Source organism: Mastomys coucha, unplaced genomic scaffold, assembly GCF_008632895.1.
Source record: "Mastomys coucha isolate ucsf_1 unplaced genomic scaffold, UCSF_Mcou_1 pScaffold18, whole genome shotgun sequence".
Taxonomy (NCBI): Eukaryota; Metazoa; Chordata; class Mammalia; order Rodentia; family Muridae; genus Mastomys; species Mastomys coucha.
In genome coordinates this window covers 30912943-30929867 of record NW_022196900.1, presented here as the reverse complement: position 1 = coordinate 30929867, position 16925 = coordinate 30912943, and the positions used below count along the sequence as shown (strand labels likewise).

The 16925-nt window shown below is 36.9% G+C and overlaps 1 protein-coding gene across 1 annotated transcript in view; it reads left to right on the top strand.

Moving 5' to 3' along the window:
* Megf9 (multiple EGF like domains 9) overlaps positions 1-16925 on the top strand; it is a 100955-nt gene that overhangs the window by 64436 nt on the left and 19594 nt on the right. The window contains exon 3 of the mRNA XM_031377672.1: positions 7497-7636. Coding sequence (XP_031233532.1) covers positions 7497-7636 — 140 coding nt within the window. The remainder of the gene's footprint in view (positions 1-7496; positions 7637-16925) is intronic.

The window sequence follows — 16925 nt, the reverse complement described above, 5'->3', positions numbered from 1 at the left end:
AGGTCTGCTCTGGATCCCAGCCCAGACAGACCAGAAGGAACCCGAGTCACTGGGCTGGTGGAGTTCCTGTGTGCCTGATCCTGCTAGTCCCAGTTACTCCCAGTGTTGGGACAGGTGTTGGTTCCTGCTCACCTCTGATCCTGGGTGTGTTAGAGTGCCTGGGAGTGGAGCTTCCTCTGGGTGTTGTGGGACTGGCTGCAGAGCTTGTGCCCAAGGTCTGCTCTAGGCCCCAGCACAGACAGACCTAAAAGAGGATCTTAAAAATAGAATCTAAAAGGTAAATAACCCTGAGTCTTCCCCATATTTAAATACTGTTCCTTCCACCCTGTTCTAGTGAGTCCTAGGGGAAAGCATGATCTAATATCATTACTATCTTCAAAGTTGCTATCATGTTTGAGTTGATGTTTGTGCTTAGGCTGTGCATATTATTTAGAGTTTTCACTATAATCCTGGAGAGGCTGTAGTTATCTTCACAGCATAAAGAATAGCTAGGGTATTGGAAGAGTACATTCTTTTGTGCCAAGAAGTCACCAGGAAAACTGGATGAGAACCAAGGTATGACTCCTGTGGCAGTTTTTCCATAAACTCTGATACCTTCTGTCTTGTCTTCCACTCCTCCCAGTTAATCAATATGATTATAAAATAATGGAAAATTTGAATGTTCTCTATCCACACATCTGAAGCAGAGCATAACACTTTAAAAAAAAAGGTTGGATAGTACTTTTTTGCATAGATATATGTCATATCTTGAGATGACAGACTTTTGAGGATTTTTTAAATGAGTAATTATTCATGTTGGACAACAACATTTCCTTTAAAGAAACATACTTTTTTGGCTAAAGATTAAACACAGGGCCTTGCACATGTTTTCATGCTCTCTAGATTGAGCTATAACACCAGCTCTAAGAAATAACTCTCTGTAACACATTTACTGACTTGGGTTGTTTAATTGGTCATTCGTGTATAATGCAAATTCTGATTATTAAGCCTTCCCAAAGAAATATTTTTAAGTATTAAAGCCTTATAATATTTATTGTACCAATGATTGGGTAAACTGTAAATGTTGGCACTATGAGAAAATCTCAAATCCCATTTGGATAGTTTAAGAAATGTGGGGTATATGCATAGATTTTCTACATATAGTAAGATTATTATTTGTAGAGTATTCAAAGTTTGCTAGAAATTCAGGTCCCTAGGAAATGACACTGGAGGAACAAATTCAACTTTAATTGTCTTGCTAGCATATCTTACAGATTTCTGATTTCTATTCGTACTGCAGTACTGTGCTCTTCCTCCTCAGAGGTGAAACTGAATCTTCAGTTATTTCCTTTCAAATCTGTGGATAAGCACAATCTTTTTGCAGCCTCCTCCTTCGCATTTATATTATTGACCTTTTCTTCAGAAAGTAGCACTCTGTAACAGGGAGCCCATGAAAGAGAGTGTTGTACAGCTTTATTCTATAAAAGAAGTCACACAGGCAAAGCTTTATGTTTGCTGAGTGATTTAATTCTTATACATGCTGAAATTGGCTGTGGACCATGAGTAACATGATGAAAAAGCACTTTTAGTGCAATATCACAAGCAGACTTCTCACTCTACTCCATTTGGGTTCTTTGGTTTTTTTGTTTGGTTGGTTTGGTTTGTTTTAAGTGAAAAGAAAGCACTTTCTTTCCTGTTATTTAAAGAAAACCTACCCAGGAAAAGTGAATTGTGGTATCTAGATTCAATCACCAGATTCATCAGGATTCCGGAAATTACTCTATTTGATTTTAAAATAAGTAACTGAAGGATATATTCTCCAGGGAAAAAAAAATCCCAGCTGACATCAGTGTTTTGAGTACCCAGAACAGAATTCTAAAGGGAAAGCATAGCCAGCAACAATTCAGGAAACATGGCTACAGAGTGTTTGTGATTCAGTGTCCCATGGTAGACTAGGCAGATCCTCAGATCTCAGTTCTTGATCCATTTGAATACTAAGTAATGACTTAGAGGAAGGAAGAGCAAGTATGTTTTCATGGATGACTGAAATGCTTGAAGCTTGGCTAATAAAGTGCACTTAGAAATCTGCAGTAAGAGTGATTTTCTTTGTACTTTCCTCATATGTGAAAGAATGATGATCCCTTCTTACTGAATCACAATATCTTATTTTGTTTCAGACATGATGGATGTTCATCTTCTTTACTAGATCATGTAGTGGCTTTGTGGTATTCTTGTGTAAGACTAGATATCTATCAAATCATCTTTTCTATTTTGCAAAGTTAAGAGGCATGCTTGGTAAATGTCTATTGAATATTTTAAAAGAATAGTTCTTACCATCTATATGGACAATACAAAATTTAAACTTTAATCTAACTTGAATATCTAAATACTTGATGGTGTATACTCTGAGAACTTTGTACTTTGTTGCAGTATGACAGTTATCATATTATCAGATTGTTCAGCTTCTCTTGGGGAACATTTCACTTTTACTGGCAGTGAAAAAGAGACATTATTTATTCTAGATCAGGTAGAAAAGAATCAATTGTCAGAACCTGTAGGAGTGGTGAGCTAAGAGAAATAAAATTAACTCACTGACTGTAGACAATAACTCTGCCTTCCCAATAGCAAATTAAAGATTGTGACTTCCACTAGAAGAGTTATCCAGAGAATTAAGGAGTATATTATCTATTAACATAGTTCTTCATCACAGAGGTACATTGTTTATTATTATTATTATTATCATTATTATTATTATTATTATTATTATTATTATTGCTATATTGTTCCTGCTTCTAGGGTATCTTCATTTTAAGCCCCCTTTTCTATACATACACTTATTCACCAAGAAATTACATGGCTGAATAGACTAGGTAGCTTTGAACAGAAATACAGTTCAATACATGATTTTTATTTAAGATACCATATTTGATGGCAGTGAGTATATGATATTAATGTAATACTGGCTTTCTTTCTTTTCTAGATTAGATTTATTTGAGTAAAGCTTGAGTAAAACTTTCCATGTAAAACTGAGTGGATTTATTTTTCTACTTTCTACTCCTTTTTAACAATTCTTCGGATAACCAAGAGGAAAAGAAGAGGAAAGCTGTGTCAGCTACTCTTCCTCTCCTTGTGATAAAATGCCCAGGCAGAAGCAGCTTATGGTCAAAGGATTTATTTTGGCTTACAGCTCCAAGATACAACCTATCCCAGTGGGGATGTTCTGACACCAGATCCCTAGTCTCATTGCACCGCTAGCCAGGAAGCAGAGGAAAATGGATACTCATGCATGGCTGCCTTTTTCCTTTTTCTGCATTCCAGAACACAAGCTACTTTTTGGGTAGATCTTTTCACCTCAAATAACCTATTCTAGACAATCTGTCATGGGAGTGCCTCAATTTTTGCCTTCTAGCTGATTCCAGATCCTATCAAGTTGACAGTCAGCATTAACCATCACAGAAGCAAACTTCAACTCTGCAATATTTTCATAGGCATAGAACATAAAACTTATTGGTTATACTAGTGGTATAACAAACTGAGAAGTGTATCTCAGTTAAAAAAAATAAAAATAAAAAAAAACCTTGGATTTGGAAACTACAAGTAGAGTAGATTTTCAAACTGCAGCTAGAGTATACATGGCTAGAAGTTCTATTACTTCTGGAAAATTCAATTCGAAGTCCCAAATCTTCAAATTTAGAACTTTTTATTATAGTAATATAAAGTGGGGGGTGACAGGGAATTGCATTAAGTGATATGTTAAGAGCCATTTAAGTATTAATAGTTTTAGCTTGGTCTGACCTGACCTGAATCAGTTCCTTTAGGGAGTCACTGTTAGCAACGAAATCTCTAAGAAAATTATTTTTAAATGCAGGCTTTTAGTTTGATCATCTCCAATCTAGTGTGACTGTTACCAAGATTTCATAAAGTCTAAACTTCTGAGCTCTATATCGAACATGTAAAGAAACATTTAAAACATGTAAAGAAAGGCATTTTCCTCTGAGTGTTGTGGTACACACATGTATGTACTTTTAGCAGTCAGAAGGCTCAAACAGTTAAGGACCAGCCTAGACTGAATAACATACTGAATGTCTATCTTTAAAAAAAAAACAAAAAACAAAAAACAAAAAACCCAAAAATGACGACAGTATCCCTATTGAGGACAAGAGTGTGCAAAGAGAAAATTAGGGTCTTTTTCCCTGAATACCCTAGCAACTAGTGTTTTTAATTTTTTACTTTTTCCTGTGCCTAATGCCAAAATTTAGTCTGTATATTTATTGAAAATTCATGGGAGTGTTATTATTAAGTATGTACAACAAACCAAGCACTTACTTTCTTTACATTTTGAGGTTGCCATGTTAGTTACATATGATCCCTGAATTAACAACCCACTTATCAAGGTGTACAACATTAAAACATTCTGTTCAAAACCCAGTCTCTGGACTTGTGCTGGCTGGGTCTTGGCAATAGGAAACCACATGATAGGCCTTTGTTTCAGGACTTTTATAATCCAATGGGGGAAGAAGCTTTACATGTTCAAAGGTTACAGAAAAAATTGCACTTAGGATTGGATAGTGCAAGTAGATCTCTGAGTTTGAAGGCTAGCATGGTCAACAAAGTGAATTTCAGGCTAGCCAGGGCTACATAGAGAAAGCCTGTCTCAAAACAAAACAAAAATTACATTTGGGATTAAGATGTAAATGTGGGAAACCACAAGATCTCTGTGGATCAGCTAGAGAAAAGTTTTATTGGTAGAAACCTTGAAAGCAGGAAACATTTTAGGGGTAAAGAGGAACAAGGACTATTCTAGGAAAGTGTACAGAAGAAATAACTCTACGAAGAGTTACTTGAGGATAATTTGACAGAAATAGATGATTTTAATAATGATTTTAAGAGCATGAAGTAAACAAAATGAATTGAAAATTATGCAGAGGAATGACCGAGTGTAGTAAATGCTGTGAAAGTTACACCTACTAGCCATTTTGAAATGCTGTGCTTTGTGCCAGGTGTTATGGTCACTTTGATAGCTTCTGTTTCATTGAATAGAGTATACCACACTGTGGTTTTATTCAGACGTACCTAGAATAGGGTATTGGGTCCCCTAGAATTGGAATTATGGGTTGTAAGCCACAGTGCAGGTGCTGGAAATTGAACTTGGTCCACTGCAAAAGCAAAAAGTACTGTTAATCACTGAGCCAGCTCTCTAACCCATTACTTTGTATATTTCTGTTCCAACTCACTATGGTCTTCAGAAAACCCATGTCTTCATTTCTCCATGTGCCACTGAAGTCTTTGTTCAACCCACTTCCCAGAGGAATGTAACAAGACCCAACTGGGGTTCCCAACACTTGTCAGATGTTGAAAGCAACCTAAATTTCATCAGAGGAATTAAGTAAGAGATTGTGCATTTGAATAATGCCTGGATATGCTGCTATGAAATGGTTCCTTAAGTGCCGTGATGTAGTTCATTGGTAGAGTGTTTGCTTGGCATATATCATGCCTTTGTTTGAATCTCAGAACTAAAAAAAGAAACCTGTATGCTGATATGGGCCTTCTCTGCTAGATGTTCATATAGATGACAACCACAGGACATCTTCCTTTTGTCCCTTCAGTTCACTGTTAACCCTGCTCTGCCTGTGTATGGTGAGAGACTGTCTTACATGGGTCACAGCAATGAATGTTCTACTGTGTATGACAGAAGACTGTTTTGTATAGGTCATAGCAATGAATGTTCTTGCACTTTGAGTTCTGTTTTGATTCATGGAATGGGAGTCCCTAATTTAAAAAAAAAAAAAAAAAACTGGGTTTGGTAGCACATTCCTTTAATCCCAGAATTTAGGAGACACAGGTAGGTAGATCTCTGTGTGTCTCTGACTGGCCAGGTCTATGTAGTGAATTCTAGGACGGGACTACACCAGAGCAGTGCTTCTCAACCTTCCTAATGCTGGGGCCCTTTAATACAGTTCCTCATGTTGTACTGACCCCACCCATAAATTTATCTTCATTGTTGTTCTTACCTGTAATTTTGCTACTATTATGAATCATAATATAAATACCTGATATGTGGCACCCTGAAAGCGTTGTTCAGCCCACAAAGTGGTTGGGACCCACAGCTTGAGAACCACTGACATAGAAACCCTAGCTCAAAACAACAACAACAAAAAAAAAAAAAAAAAAAAAAAAAAAAAACAAAAAAAAAACAAGAAAAAAAACAAAAATTAAACAATTGTAAAAGAAAATAACACAAAAGTTAGGATACTAAATAAAAATTTTTGAGTCTTTATTTACTTTTACTTTTGGGGTAGTTAGCTGCCTAAAATTTTTATAGAAGTTAATGCAAGATTTAGAGAGATGGTTTGGCACTTAAGAGTGCTTGTTCCTCTTATAGGGGACTAGAGCACAGTTCCTATTACTCCAGTCTGACAACTCACGATTGCCTATACCTTTAGCTCCAGGGTATCCAATACCCTCTTACAGCTTCTGTCAGCACCCACAAACATATTCATAGACACACATAGAGACACATGAATAAAAATAACATCTTCAGAATTTAGTGTGAAATTCACTAGGCATCCCCATTCCAGTCACACTTAATTGTGTACTCCACCTTACTTACCAGATCTATCATTTAAATACATTGTAGACTCAAAATAAAAAATCATATCGAGTCCCTAGTCTAGAAATTGGTATGAAATGATTCACCTATCAAGATCTTATTCTTCATATTTGTGAGACAGAAACTAGATAAAGTCTGATTCTTTTCTCCAAATTAGAACTGATATCTGCAGAGCTGCAGGATAATCCTGGAGTGAGATATAGCAGTGACACATATTCTAAGCTCTAGTGTTTAGTAAAGAAAGGATTTACATTAGGAGCTTCTATTCTCCATGGGTCCTTTGTCATGTATTTTAAACTTCCCAAGCACAGAGGATAGAATTATCATAAATTGTTATCAATACTATTAGCTAAAATTTATCCATAAATTTCTCTCATTTAAGTGGCTGGGGCAATAGGCTTATGAATTTGAGGACAGCCTAAGTTACATGGTGAGTTCCAGGGCAGACTATGCTATGAAGTGAGACTAGGACTCCAGAAAACAAAACCAATCAAACAAAAGCCCACCAATACTACTACCACTACTACTACTACTACTACTAATAATAATAATAATAATAATAATAATAATAATAATAATCCCTTTTGTGCTTTTTTATAATGTGTTATTGTTGATTTATAAGCATTGGTAGTTTGACTGCATGTATCTGTTTGAGGGTGTCGGATCCACCAGAATAGGAATTATAGATAGTTGTGAGCTGCCATGTGAGAGCTGGGAACTGAACATGGGTCTTCTGGAAGAACAGCCAATGCTCTTAACCACTAAGCCATCTCTCAAGCCCCCTTTTATTCTTCTTGGGAGTAGAATCTAGTAGAAATTCTTGGATGTGTTAAGGTAATCTATGGCTCCATAGATTAAAGTTTTCAAAATCACTTATTTTATTCACTGTCTTTGCTTTTATTTGCAGTTCTGGGAATTGCCAATGCAAAGTGGGTGTCACTGGCTCCATGTGTGATGAATGCCAAAACGGACATTATGGCTTTGGTAAGACAGGCTGCTTGCCTTGCCATTGCAACAACCGGTCTGATAGTTGTGATGTTCATACAGGTATGTAGTTTTTTGAATAGCATCATGAAATTATTCTTTATTCCTTCGATCTTGAAACCTTAATGTATTGATTCTTTTCAAATAGTTTATAAGGCCTTGAACTTTTAAGTAGATATAATAAAGCATATGGCAATTCAAACTTTTATTACAACTTAAAATATTTCATGAATTCAAAAATTGTATAAATTGAAGATTGGAGAACAACACAAAGTGTTGACTTCATTTGACTTCACAGTGACAGCTTTGCAAAATATGTTGGAGCTCTCCCAAGCAAGCAATGATCACTTGGAATTCTTGTATGAAAGAACTGAGACTCCATATGACTTAGGAAGAGTGAGGCAGATCCAAGATTGCAGAGTGAAATTTACTTGCACAACTAGAGTCAAGAGTGGTAGCTACATTGGCTAGTCCTCACAACTTGAATCAGCAAATAGATTTAAAGGTCAAAGTTGACTTTCATTAAACCTACAATGTAGTTAATTTATCTCAAGTTAACATAAAAAATGTCAAGCTTATTCATGGTACTAGTGGAGAAGTTCTAGTCATAAAGTTTCATTACCATACCACTCTTTTTCGTTTAATCTGCAGTGTGCAAGAAGGCTATATAAGGAAAGAGTATAGAATCGCTCAGGCATAGTCATAAAAGATATGGCTCAAGATGTCTGCAATTAAGTTAGGCTGCATCTATGTACCACATGATAGAGATTTCCAGAAGAGATTTGCTGATTCTGAGCACAGGCTAAGGAGTAACGGCTAACCAAAGGAAAGAAAGGATTTGTACTTGAAAGAGAGCTTTTGACAGCCATCTGGAGCCTGAACGATAGGTGGAAACTAGAGGAGCCCAAAACACAAGGCCAGTTTTCCCAACCCTGACTAAGACATCTGGGCCAGAAAATGTTTTATGCTGAGGAGACAAAATCCTTTTAAAGAGAAGAAGGCTTGTGGTAAAATGCAGCCAGCTCTTACATTGCCAAACTCTAAAGATGCATGGAATGGGTCTGAATGGTCGAACCCCCAATGTCAAGACAAAGGTCTGCCAAATTCCTAATCCAAAAGTCATGCCAAGAAATAGTGAAGAACTAGTGTTAAGCTGGCAGATAAGAAAATGGAGTCTGTCTGCAACCCACCTTCATGCCTAATTGAATCGAGGCCATCATTTTCTTGTATTTGCCTATTAGATGAAAGAAGGATACTCTTAAGTTCTAGTTTAGTTTAGTTTTATTTTGTTTTTCAAGACAAGGTTTCTCTGTGTAATAGTCCTGGATGTCCTGGAACTAACTGTAGACTAGATTGGTCTCAAAGTCACAGAGATCTGACTGCTACTGCTGGGGCTAAAGATGTATAGCACCACACCTAGCTAATTCTCTTATATATCAGGTATGATATACAATAAAAAACAGAAACTACAAAAATGGAAAAATGTGGCTAGTAATAAAAATATAGACAATGGAAACAGAACTATAGTAATACTGTTATAATTAATATAATTTCAAAATAACTAAAACTACTATATTGAGGAATTAGAGGAAAAATAAGACAAAATGATTAAATAGATAAAATTTCACTAGAGAATAGCACTACAATGCATGCACACAGGAGCATGTGCGCGCACACATACACACACTTACACACACACACACACACACACACACACACGGTGGGGAGGGGGTTGGCGTAGGGAGATCATGAAGATTAGGGAGTTAGCTCAGTTAGTAAAGTGCTTACTATGCAAGCATAGGGACCTGAGTTTAAATCCCAGGTTAAAATGCTGGGCATAGTTTTATACATATCAATGCTGTGTCTCATGTGCATCTGTGTACCAGTGTCTAAGAGGGTGTCTGACCCCCTGTAACTGGAGTTACAAACAGTTGTGAGCCATTGTGGATGCTGAGAGGTAAATGTGTGTCCTTTAGAAGAGCAGCCAGTGTTCTTTTTTTTTTTTTCTTTTAGATATTTTCTTTATTTACATGTAAATTTCTCCATTCCCAGTTTCCCCTCCAAAAAACAAAGAAACAAACAAAAACAACCAAAACAAACCCCTGTTGCCTCCCACTTCCCCATGCCTGCCACCCCGCCCTCTCCCACTTCCTGGCCCTGGCATTCCCCTACACTGGGGCACAGAACCTTCACAGGGCCGAGGTCCTCTCTTCCTATTGATGATTGAATTTGCAATCCTCTACTATACACATGCTGCCTGAACAATCGTTCTTAAACACAGAGCCTTGTATCTCTCCAGCCCCAGTGGCATGCAGTTGTAATCTGAGAGCTCAGGAAACAAACAGGAGGATTCCTGGGACTAGCTGATCATCCAGTCTACCCTAATTGCTAAAGTCCAGGTCATTGAGACTCTCCTCTCAAAGGAAGTAGACAATATTCTTGAGGATAACACTTGAGATTATCCTCTGACTTACACACATACATATGTACTTGCATGCATATAAAGCTGCAAACTCATACACATGCATTCGGAAAAAAACAATCTATGGGCTGGTTAAGAACCCTGGCTGTTCTACCAGAGGTTCTGAGTTCAGTTCCCAGCAACCATATGGTGACTTATGACCATCTATAAAGGGATTCGATGTCCTCTTTTGGCATGCAGGTATACATGCAGACAGAATACACATACATTAAAAAAGAATACATAGATAAATAAAAAATTTAAATTAGAAAGAACCTAAAATGAATAATTATGGTATTTGAAGATAATAACTTATTGTATGAGCTAAGAGAAGGCTTTAGCCAGTGAAGGCAAGATAAGAACCAAATAGAATACAATAAAAACTGTCTAAACTGAAGCATTTTTATAACAAGGTAGTAGAAAAAAGGCAGGAGAGATGAGTAAGGTATATCCAGAGTCTAATACAAGTATAAGGGAGCTCAGGCATTTATGGCCAAGAATTTTCTAAATGATTAAAAAGAAAATTCAACCTACTCAGCAAATGCCAAGCCATATAATAACAGGAAAAAAACACATCTAAGCAAACTCAGTCAGATTGCTTCAAATTAAACACAAGTACCTCTGATCTTCAAGTTTCCTAAATGTAAGATTAGAGGACCTTCCTGGAAAGTCTTTTAACATCAACATGGAAAAAAATCAGGACATATGATTTTGATAAGTGCATGAGTTTTTATGAGAACAGAACGTCAGAATAAATTTAAACTGAATGTATCCCGCAGAAGAAACTACACTGGAAGCTTATTCTTTTTGTCCAGTGAAGTATGTGTAGAGAAATCTGTTTAGAAGACATTGTGTCATCTGTCTGTAGCTACTTGCCTAATGTTCTTTTTCTTTACTGTTATATGTGTCCCAAAGTTATCATGCATGTTCTTTCCCTTGACAAGAATGGCCTTGCCAGCTCACCTCCATCCACACCACAGACCCCTTTGTCTTATTAAATCATTTCTTTCAGGTCCTCAACAAAAGATGACTTCATCAGCATTTCCTGTTGCTCCTCACTAAATGCAGAGCCTTCACTACACACTGTCACATGCACTTGCAAGTTTTCACAGCACTTGGCACAACTGACATTTATATGTTTACTTCCAGCCATTACTCTCATGTGCACACACACTACATTGTAAGTTCTATCAGAGCAAGAACAGAATTGGCTTCATCCTTGTTTATACGGTCTCTACCACAGGTGCACATCATGAGCACCCACTTAATCTTTGTTGGATAAATGAACAAACTAATGGTAAAATATGAAAAAGAATGGTGAGGTTCAACACACCGGATAAGAAGAAGAATATTTTATTGGGTCAAATCATCAGTTATTCCCTGGATGATTTAAAGTACCAGAAAGGCATTTACATGACTTTTTCTTCATAGCAGGTGACAGTTATCACACTGTCCTGCATGTGCTCTGAAGATAAAATAAAATGAATCCATTGAGTAATTCTGACCTCTAAAAGGCATAAATAGTTCTACCATATGAAAAGTAAAATTCCAGTGTGAAAGAGTGAGCACCTTACTGAAAACAGCCAGTTCATACACAATTTTTATCACAGTTGAGTTTTCAAGAGTGCTGTGATTCTCTCGCCCCCTGGTGGCCAAATTATATGTTTGCATAGTTATTCTTCCTAGTATGTCTGGAATTTCTGTTTTAGATTCAGAGTTTCAAAGTTTTCGTTTTTTGTAGTAAAGTATATTGGAGAAAAATATAACAGGGAAAAATTTGACAGTAGGTATAAAAGGGCTCATTAAAAATATTTAAGCCAGAAATTCTATTTTCAGGAACCTTCTGATAAAATAATTCTAAATTCATAAAAAGCTTTATGTAAAAAAAAACAAGCTCACCAGGATGATAGTTATGATCATAAAAAACACTTAGACACCATAATTTATAACAATATGTAAATTAATACTGTTTCATAGATAACACATGGTTAGAACTCCAGAAAGTCAAATTTTGACTGTATCTTGGGCAAGTTCTTTAATGTGTTTCTGTATCCATAAATTGGGGTTAACCACCTAGTAGTTTACTGTAAAATACAATACATTTGTGCTTCTCTACAAATCAGCAGAAGCAGTCTGGAAGTAATAGCTATTAGAATGATTTCATTACAGTGTTTTCATGAATGCTATATTTGAATATTCAGGCTTTAAAACAACAAGTACCATGGGTTTCCATCCCACCACAATCAAGTCTCCATGTAAGAATTTTTAAGGACTGGTGAGACGGCTCACCAGGTAAGAGCACTGACTGCTTTTCTGTAGGTCATGAGTCCAAATCCCAGCAACTACCCGTAATGAAATCTGATACTCTCTTCTGGTGTGTTTGTATAGCTACAGTGTACTTATTTATAATAATAAATAAATCTTTGGGCTAGAGTGAGCAGGGCCTACCAGAGCGAGCAGAGTCTACCAGAGCAGAGTTCCTAAAGTCAATTCCCAACAACCAGATGAAGGCTCACAACTATCTGTACTGCTACAGTGTGTACTCATACATAAAATAAATAAATAAGTCTTTTAAGAAAAAGAATTTTTAAAATTATAAAATGATGACATTCCCCTGCTAAAACCCTGCAGTAGCCTACTGATATTCCTGGAGTAGAATTAAGATGCATTTCTATGGCCTGAAACAAAAATAATAAAAGATAAAATTAAAATATATTTTGTTTTAAAACCCAAATCTACAGTTGTCTGTGATATTTTAAGTAAACTTTTTTCTTTTTTATTAGATATTTTCTCTATTTACATGTCATACGATATCTCCTTTCCCAGTTTCCCCTCTGAAAAAAAAGAAAAAATAAAATAAAAATAAAAGCAAAAACAAACCCCTGTTCCCTCCCCCCTCCTCCTGCTCATCACCACACCCTCTCCTGCTTCCTGGCCCTGGCATTCCCCTACACTGGGGCATAGAACCTTCACAGGGCCAAGGGCCTCTCCTCCCATTGATGACTGACTTGGCCATCCTCTGCTATACATATTTAAGCAAAATTTTTTAAAGCAAATTTTTATTGTTATTGAATTCATAGCTAGAGAATCATCAGACTATAAGAAGATTTAGAAAGAAAGCAATCTCAAAGTGTTTCTATCACTGTATGAGGACATCCTATTTTGTTATATATATGAAAAATACCTTCAACACTGTCATATGTGTAAAATGTTACATGATTTTAGACAGGCATGATAGCACCTGCCTATAATCTCAGAATTGGGACACAGAGGCAAGAATATCAGGTATTCAAAGCCAGATTCAACTAAGTAGTAAATTCGAGACCAGCTTGATCTATAAAACATTATTTATAACTAAATGTATTTTATATAATTTTAAAAGATGATATCTATATGAAAATTCAGTTGAAATCAAAGTTAAGTGTCCAAATAACGTAAAAACATCTTTCCTAGTAGGTCATGAAATCTGGGGGAATTTCCTGTAATCCTTTAAGAATTGAGAGCATACATTATTATTAGCATTTTCATTGTTTTGGCTTTCAAATTTTGCCCCAGTTCTTGTATCATTTTATCTTATAGTCCTATCCTTTCTGCCATACTCATTTTTGAAAATATTACATGAGTAAGAGAAATATATCCAGAAAAACTTCATGAATATTAACATCAGCTGTTTCTAGCTTGTTGTAAAGTTTCAACACACTCCTGGTTATTTGTGTACTTACTTATGTAGCAGTAGTTTTAAGTCTGATTGTAGATGTTGTGCCTCTCTCAAGAATCCTTTGTCTGGGCTGGAGAGATGGCTCAGTGGTTAGAGCACTGACTGCTCTTCTGAATGTCCTGAGTTCAAATCCCAGCAACCACATGGTGGCTCACAACTATTTGTAATGAGATCTTATGCCCTCTCCTGGGATGTCTGAAGACAGCTGCAATGTGCTTACATATAATAAATAAGTAAATCTTTTTTTTGTTTTAATTTTAGATATTTTCTTTATTTACATGCGAAATTCTCCATTCCCAATTTCCCCTCCAAAAAACAAAAAAACAAACAAAAACAAACCCCTGTTGCCTCCCTCCTCCCCATGCCTGCCACCCCGCCCTCTCCCACTTTCTGGCCCTGGCATTCCCCTACACTGGAGCACAGAACCTTCACAGGGCCGAGGTCCTCTCCTCCTATTGATGATCGATTTTGCAATCCTCTACCATACACATGCTGTTTGAACAATCAGATCCCTCTATGTGCAGTCCTTGGTTGGTGGTTGAGACCCTGGGAGCTCCGAGGGTACTAGTTAGTTCATGTTGTTGTTTGTCCTAAGGGGCTGCAAACCCCTCAGCTCCATTGGTCTTTTCTCTAATTCCTTCACTGGGGACCCTGCACTCAGTTCGATGGATGGCTGTGAGCCTCTACATCTGTGTCAGTCAGATACTGTCAGAGCCTCTCAGGAGATAGCTATATTTAGGCTGGCTTACCCTTCCTTCAGTCTCTGCTCCATAGTTAATCTCCGCAACTCCTCCCGTGGGTATTTGAATCTTAAAAAAATAAATAAATCTTAAAAAAAAAAAAAAGAATCCTTGGTCATATAGTGCCAAATGAGTCTTGTCCCAAAACATACAACTCTGCCTTCTGCCCAATTTTTACTAGTCACTTTTTAATTTTTCACTTTTCATTGTCCTAGTTTGCTTTCTATTGTTGTGATGAACACCATGACCGAAAGCAACTTGGAGCAGAAATAGTTTATTTCATCTTTCACATCTCAGATTTCACTCTATCACTGAAGGAAGTCAGAGCAGAACTCCAGGCAGAACCCTGGGGGCAGGAACTGAAGCAGAGGCCATGGAGGAGCACTGCTTACTAGTTTGTTCCTCGTGGCTTACTCATGGTTTGTTTTTTTGTGTGTTTTTCTTTTTATTAATTTATTCTCCCATATATTACATTTCAACCACAGTTCCCCTCCCTCCTCTCCTCCTAGTCCCTCTCCACTACTTCCTCCCTCCCCATCCAGTCCTCCTCCATTTTCCTTCAGAAAAGTCAGCCTGCTTTCTTATGTAACTCAAGATCACTTCCTAGGGTTGGTACCTGCACTGTGGGCTGGTCCCTCCCACATCAATCATTAATAAAGAAAATGTCATATAAACTTGCCTAAAGTCTTTTATTGGTTAGTTTTTAATTATTTAAAAAAAAAAACATCATAAGCAAGGCAATTTTTAGAAGAAAGTGTTTAATTGGCTAATGGTTTCAGGGAGTTGGAGTCTATCATTATCTCAACAAAGAGCAAGCATGTTGTCTAAAGCCGCATGTGAAGCCCATGTCAGACCGGCCCTCAAGCTGTAGGCAGAGGGGCACACAGAGAACAGCTGGAGTCTTAACACCTGAAGGCCCACCCCAAGTGATGTATGTCCTCCAGTAAGGCCATTCCTCGTACTCTTTCTCAAGCAGTTTCACCAACTAGAGGCCAAGTATTCTGTTTTCAATGGAAATTCAAACCACCACACAGCCAATCTGGTAGAGGCATTTTCTCAACCGAGGTTCCTCTCTTCTCTAATGACTCTAGCTTATATCAATTGACAAAAACTAATGATCATACTCATGTATCCACCTCTAAATATTTTGCCACCATTTTGTTTCATATTTATCCATATATGTATAAGTCCTACATTTGTCAGGGTTCTCTACAGGAAAAGACCTGATAGAATGAATATATATGAAAGAATGAATTGAGTATATATATGTACATGTATATGAAATTTATTATAGTGGCTTATAGACTATAGTCCAGTTAATCCAACAATGACTGTCAACCAATCCAAAGTTCAAGCATGTAGCAGTTGTAGTCCACAAGGCTGGTTGTGTCAACTGGTTTTCATTATATACCAGAATCCTGAATAAGTAGGTTCTAATAGCAGTGAAGAAATGGACCTGTCAGTAAGAGAAAAGGCAAGCTATTAAAGAGAAGAAAAAAGTTCTTTCTTCCATGTTCTTTATATATGTTGCTACCAGAATATATAGTCTAGATTAAAGGTGGATCTTCCCACTTCAAATCATTTAATTAAGAAAATCACTCAGAAGTGTACCCAGCCACTTGAATTTTAGCTAATTCCAGATGTACTTAAGTTGAAAAACAAGAATAGTCATTACAACACATATTTGAAATGGAAACTTTCAAAAGAAATTGAGCGCTTGTTTTCTCAGGCGTATTTTCTTTCCCCTGTTCACAGAGGTAATAATCCATAAAATTCCTTAACTGTCTCTGTCCATATTTAAAGTTTTTACTATGTGTATATTTTGGCTTAATGTATTATGTATTTTTGTGTAAGTTTAGTGTTTCTTTTTTTATACGTTATGTGTATGACTGTTTTGTCTGAATGCATGTCTGTGTACCATAGGCATGCAGTGCCCGTGGAGGCCAGAAGAGGGTGCCAGATCTCATGGGTCTGGAGAAGGATGATTGTGAGCTGCCATGTGGTTATGGGAATATCCATAGTAGTATCCAAACTATGAAAATGCCGCAATTTATATACTCTTCTATTAATATATATTATCTTTTTTTTCTTTGTACAAAGTTAGTCTGTATGTAGTATATAGTCAGTCAACCAATGAGTACATATTGTGACTATAATCACATACCCAACTTTTCTCTCATAGAACATTGAATTCATAGACATAGCTAGTTCGGAAATAAGTCAGGAGGATCTGGAAAGATGACTCAATAGTTCCAAGCATTTGCTCTTCTTGCAGAGGCTCCATGTTGGGTTCCCAACACCTGTATTGGGCAGCTCACAAGCACCTGGAACTCCACAGAGTTCCTATTCCCACTGCTGGTCTCCAAGGGCCCTTGCACATACATGTTGCACAGAAACACACATAAGCACATACACACAAGTAATAAATCTTTT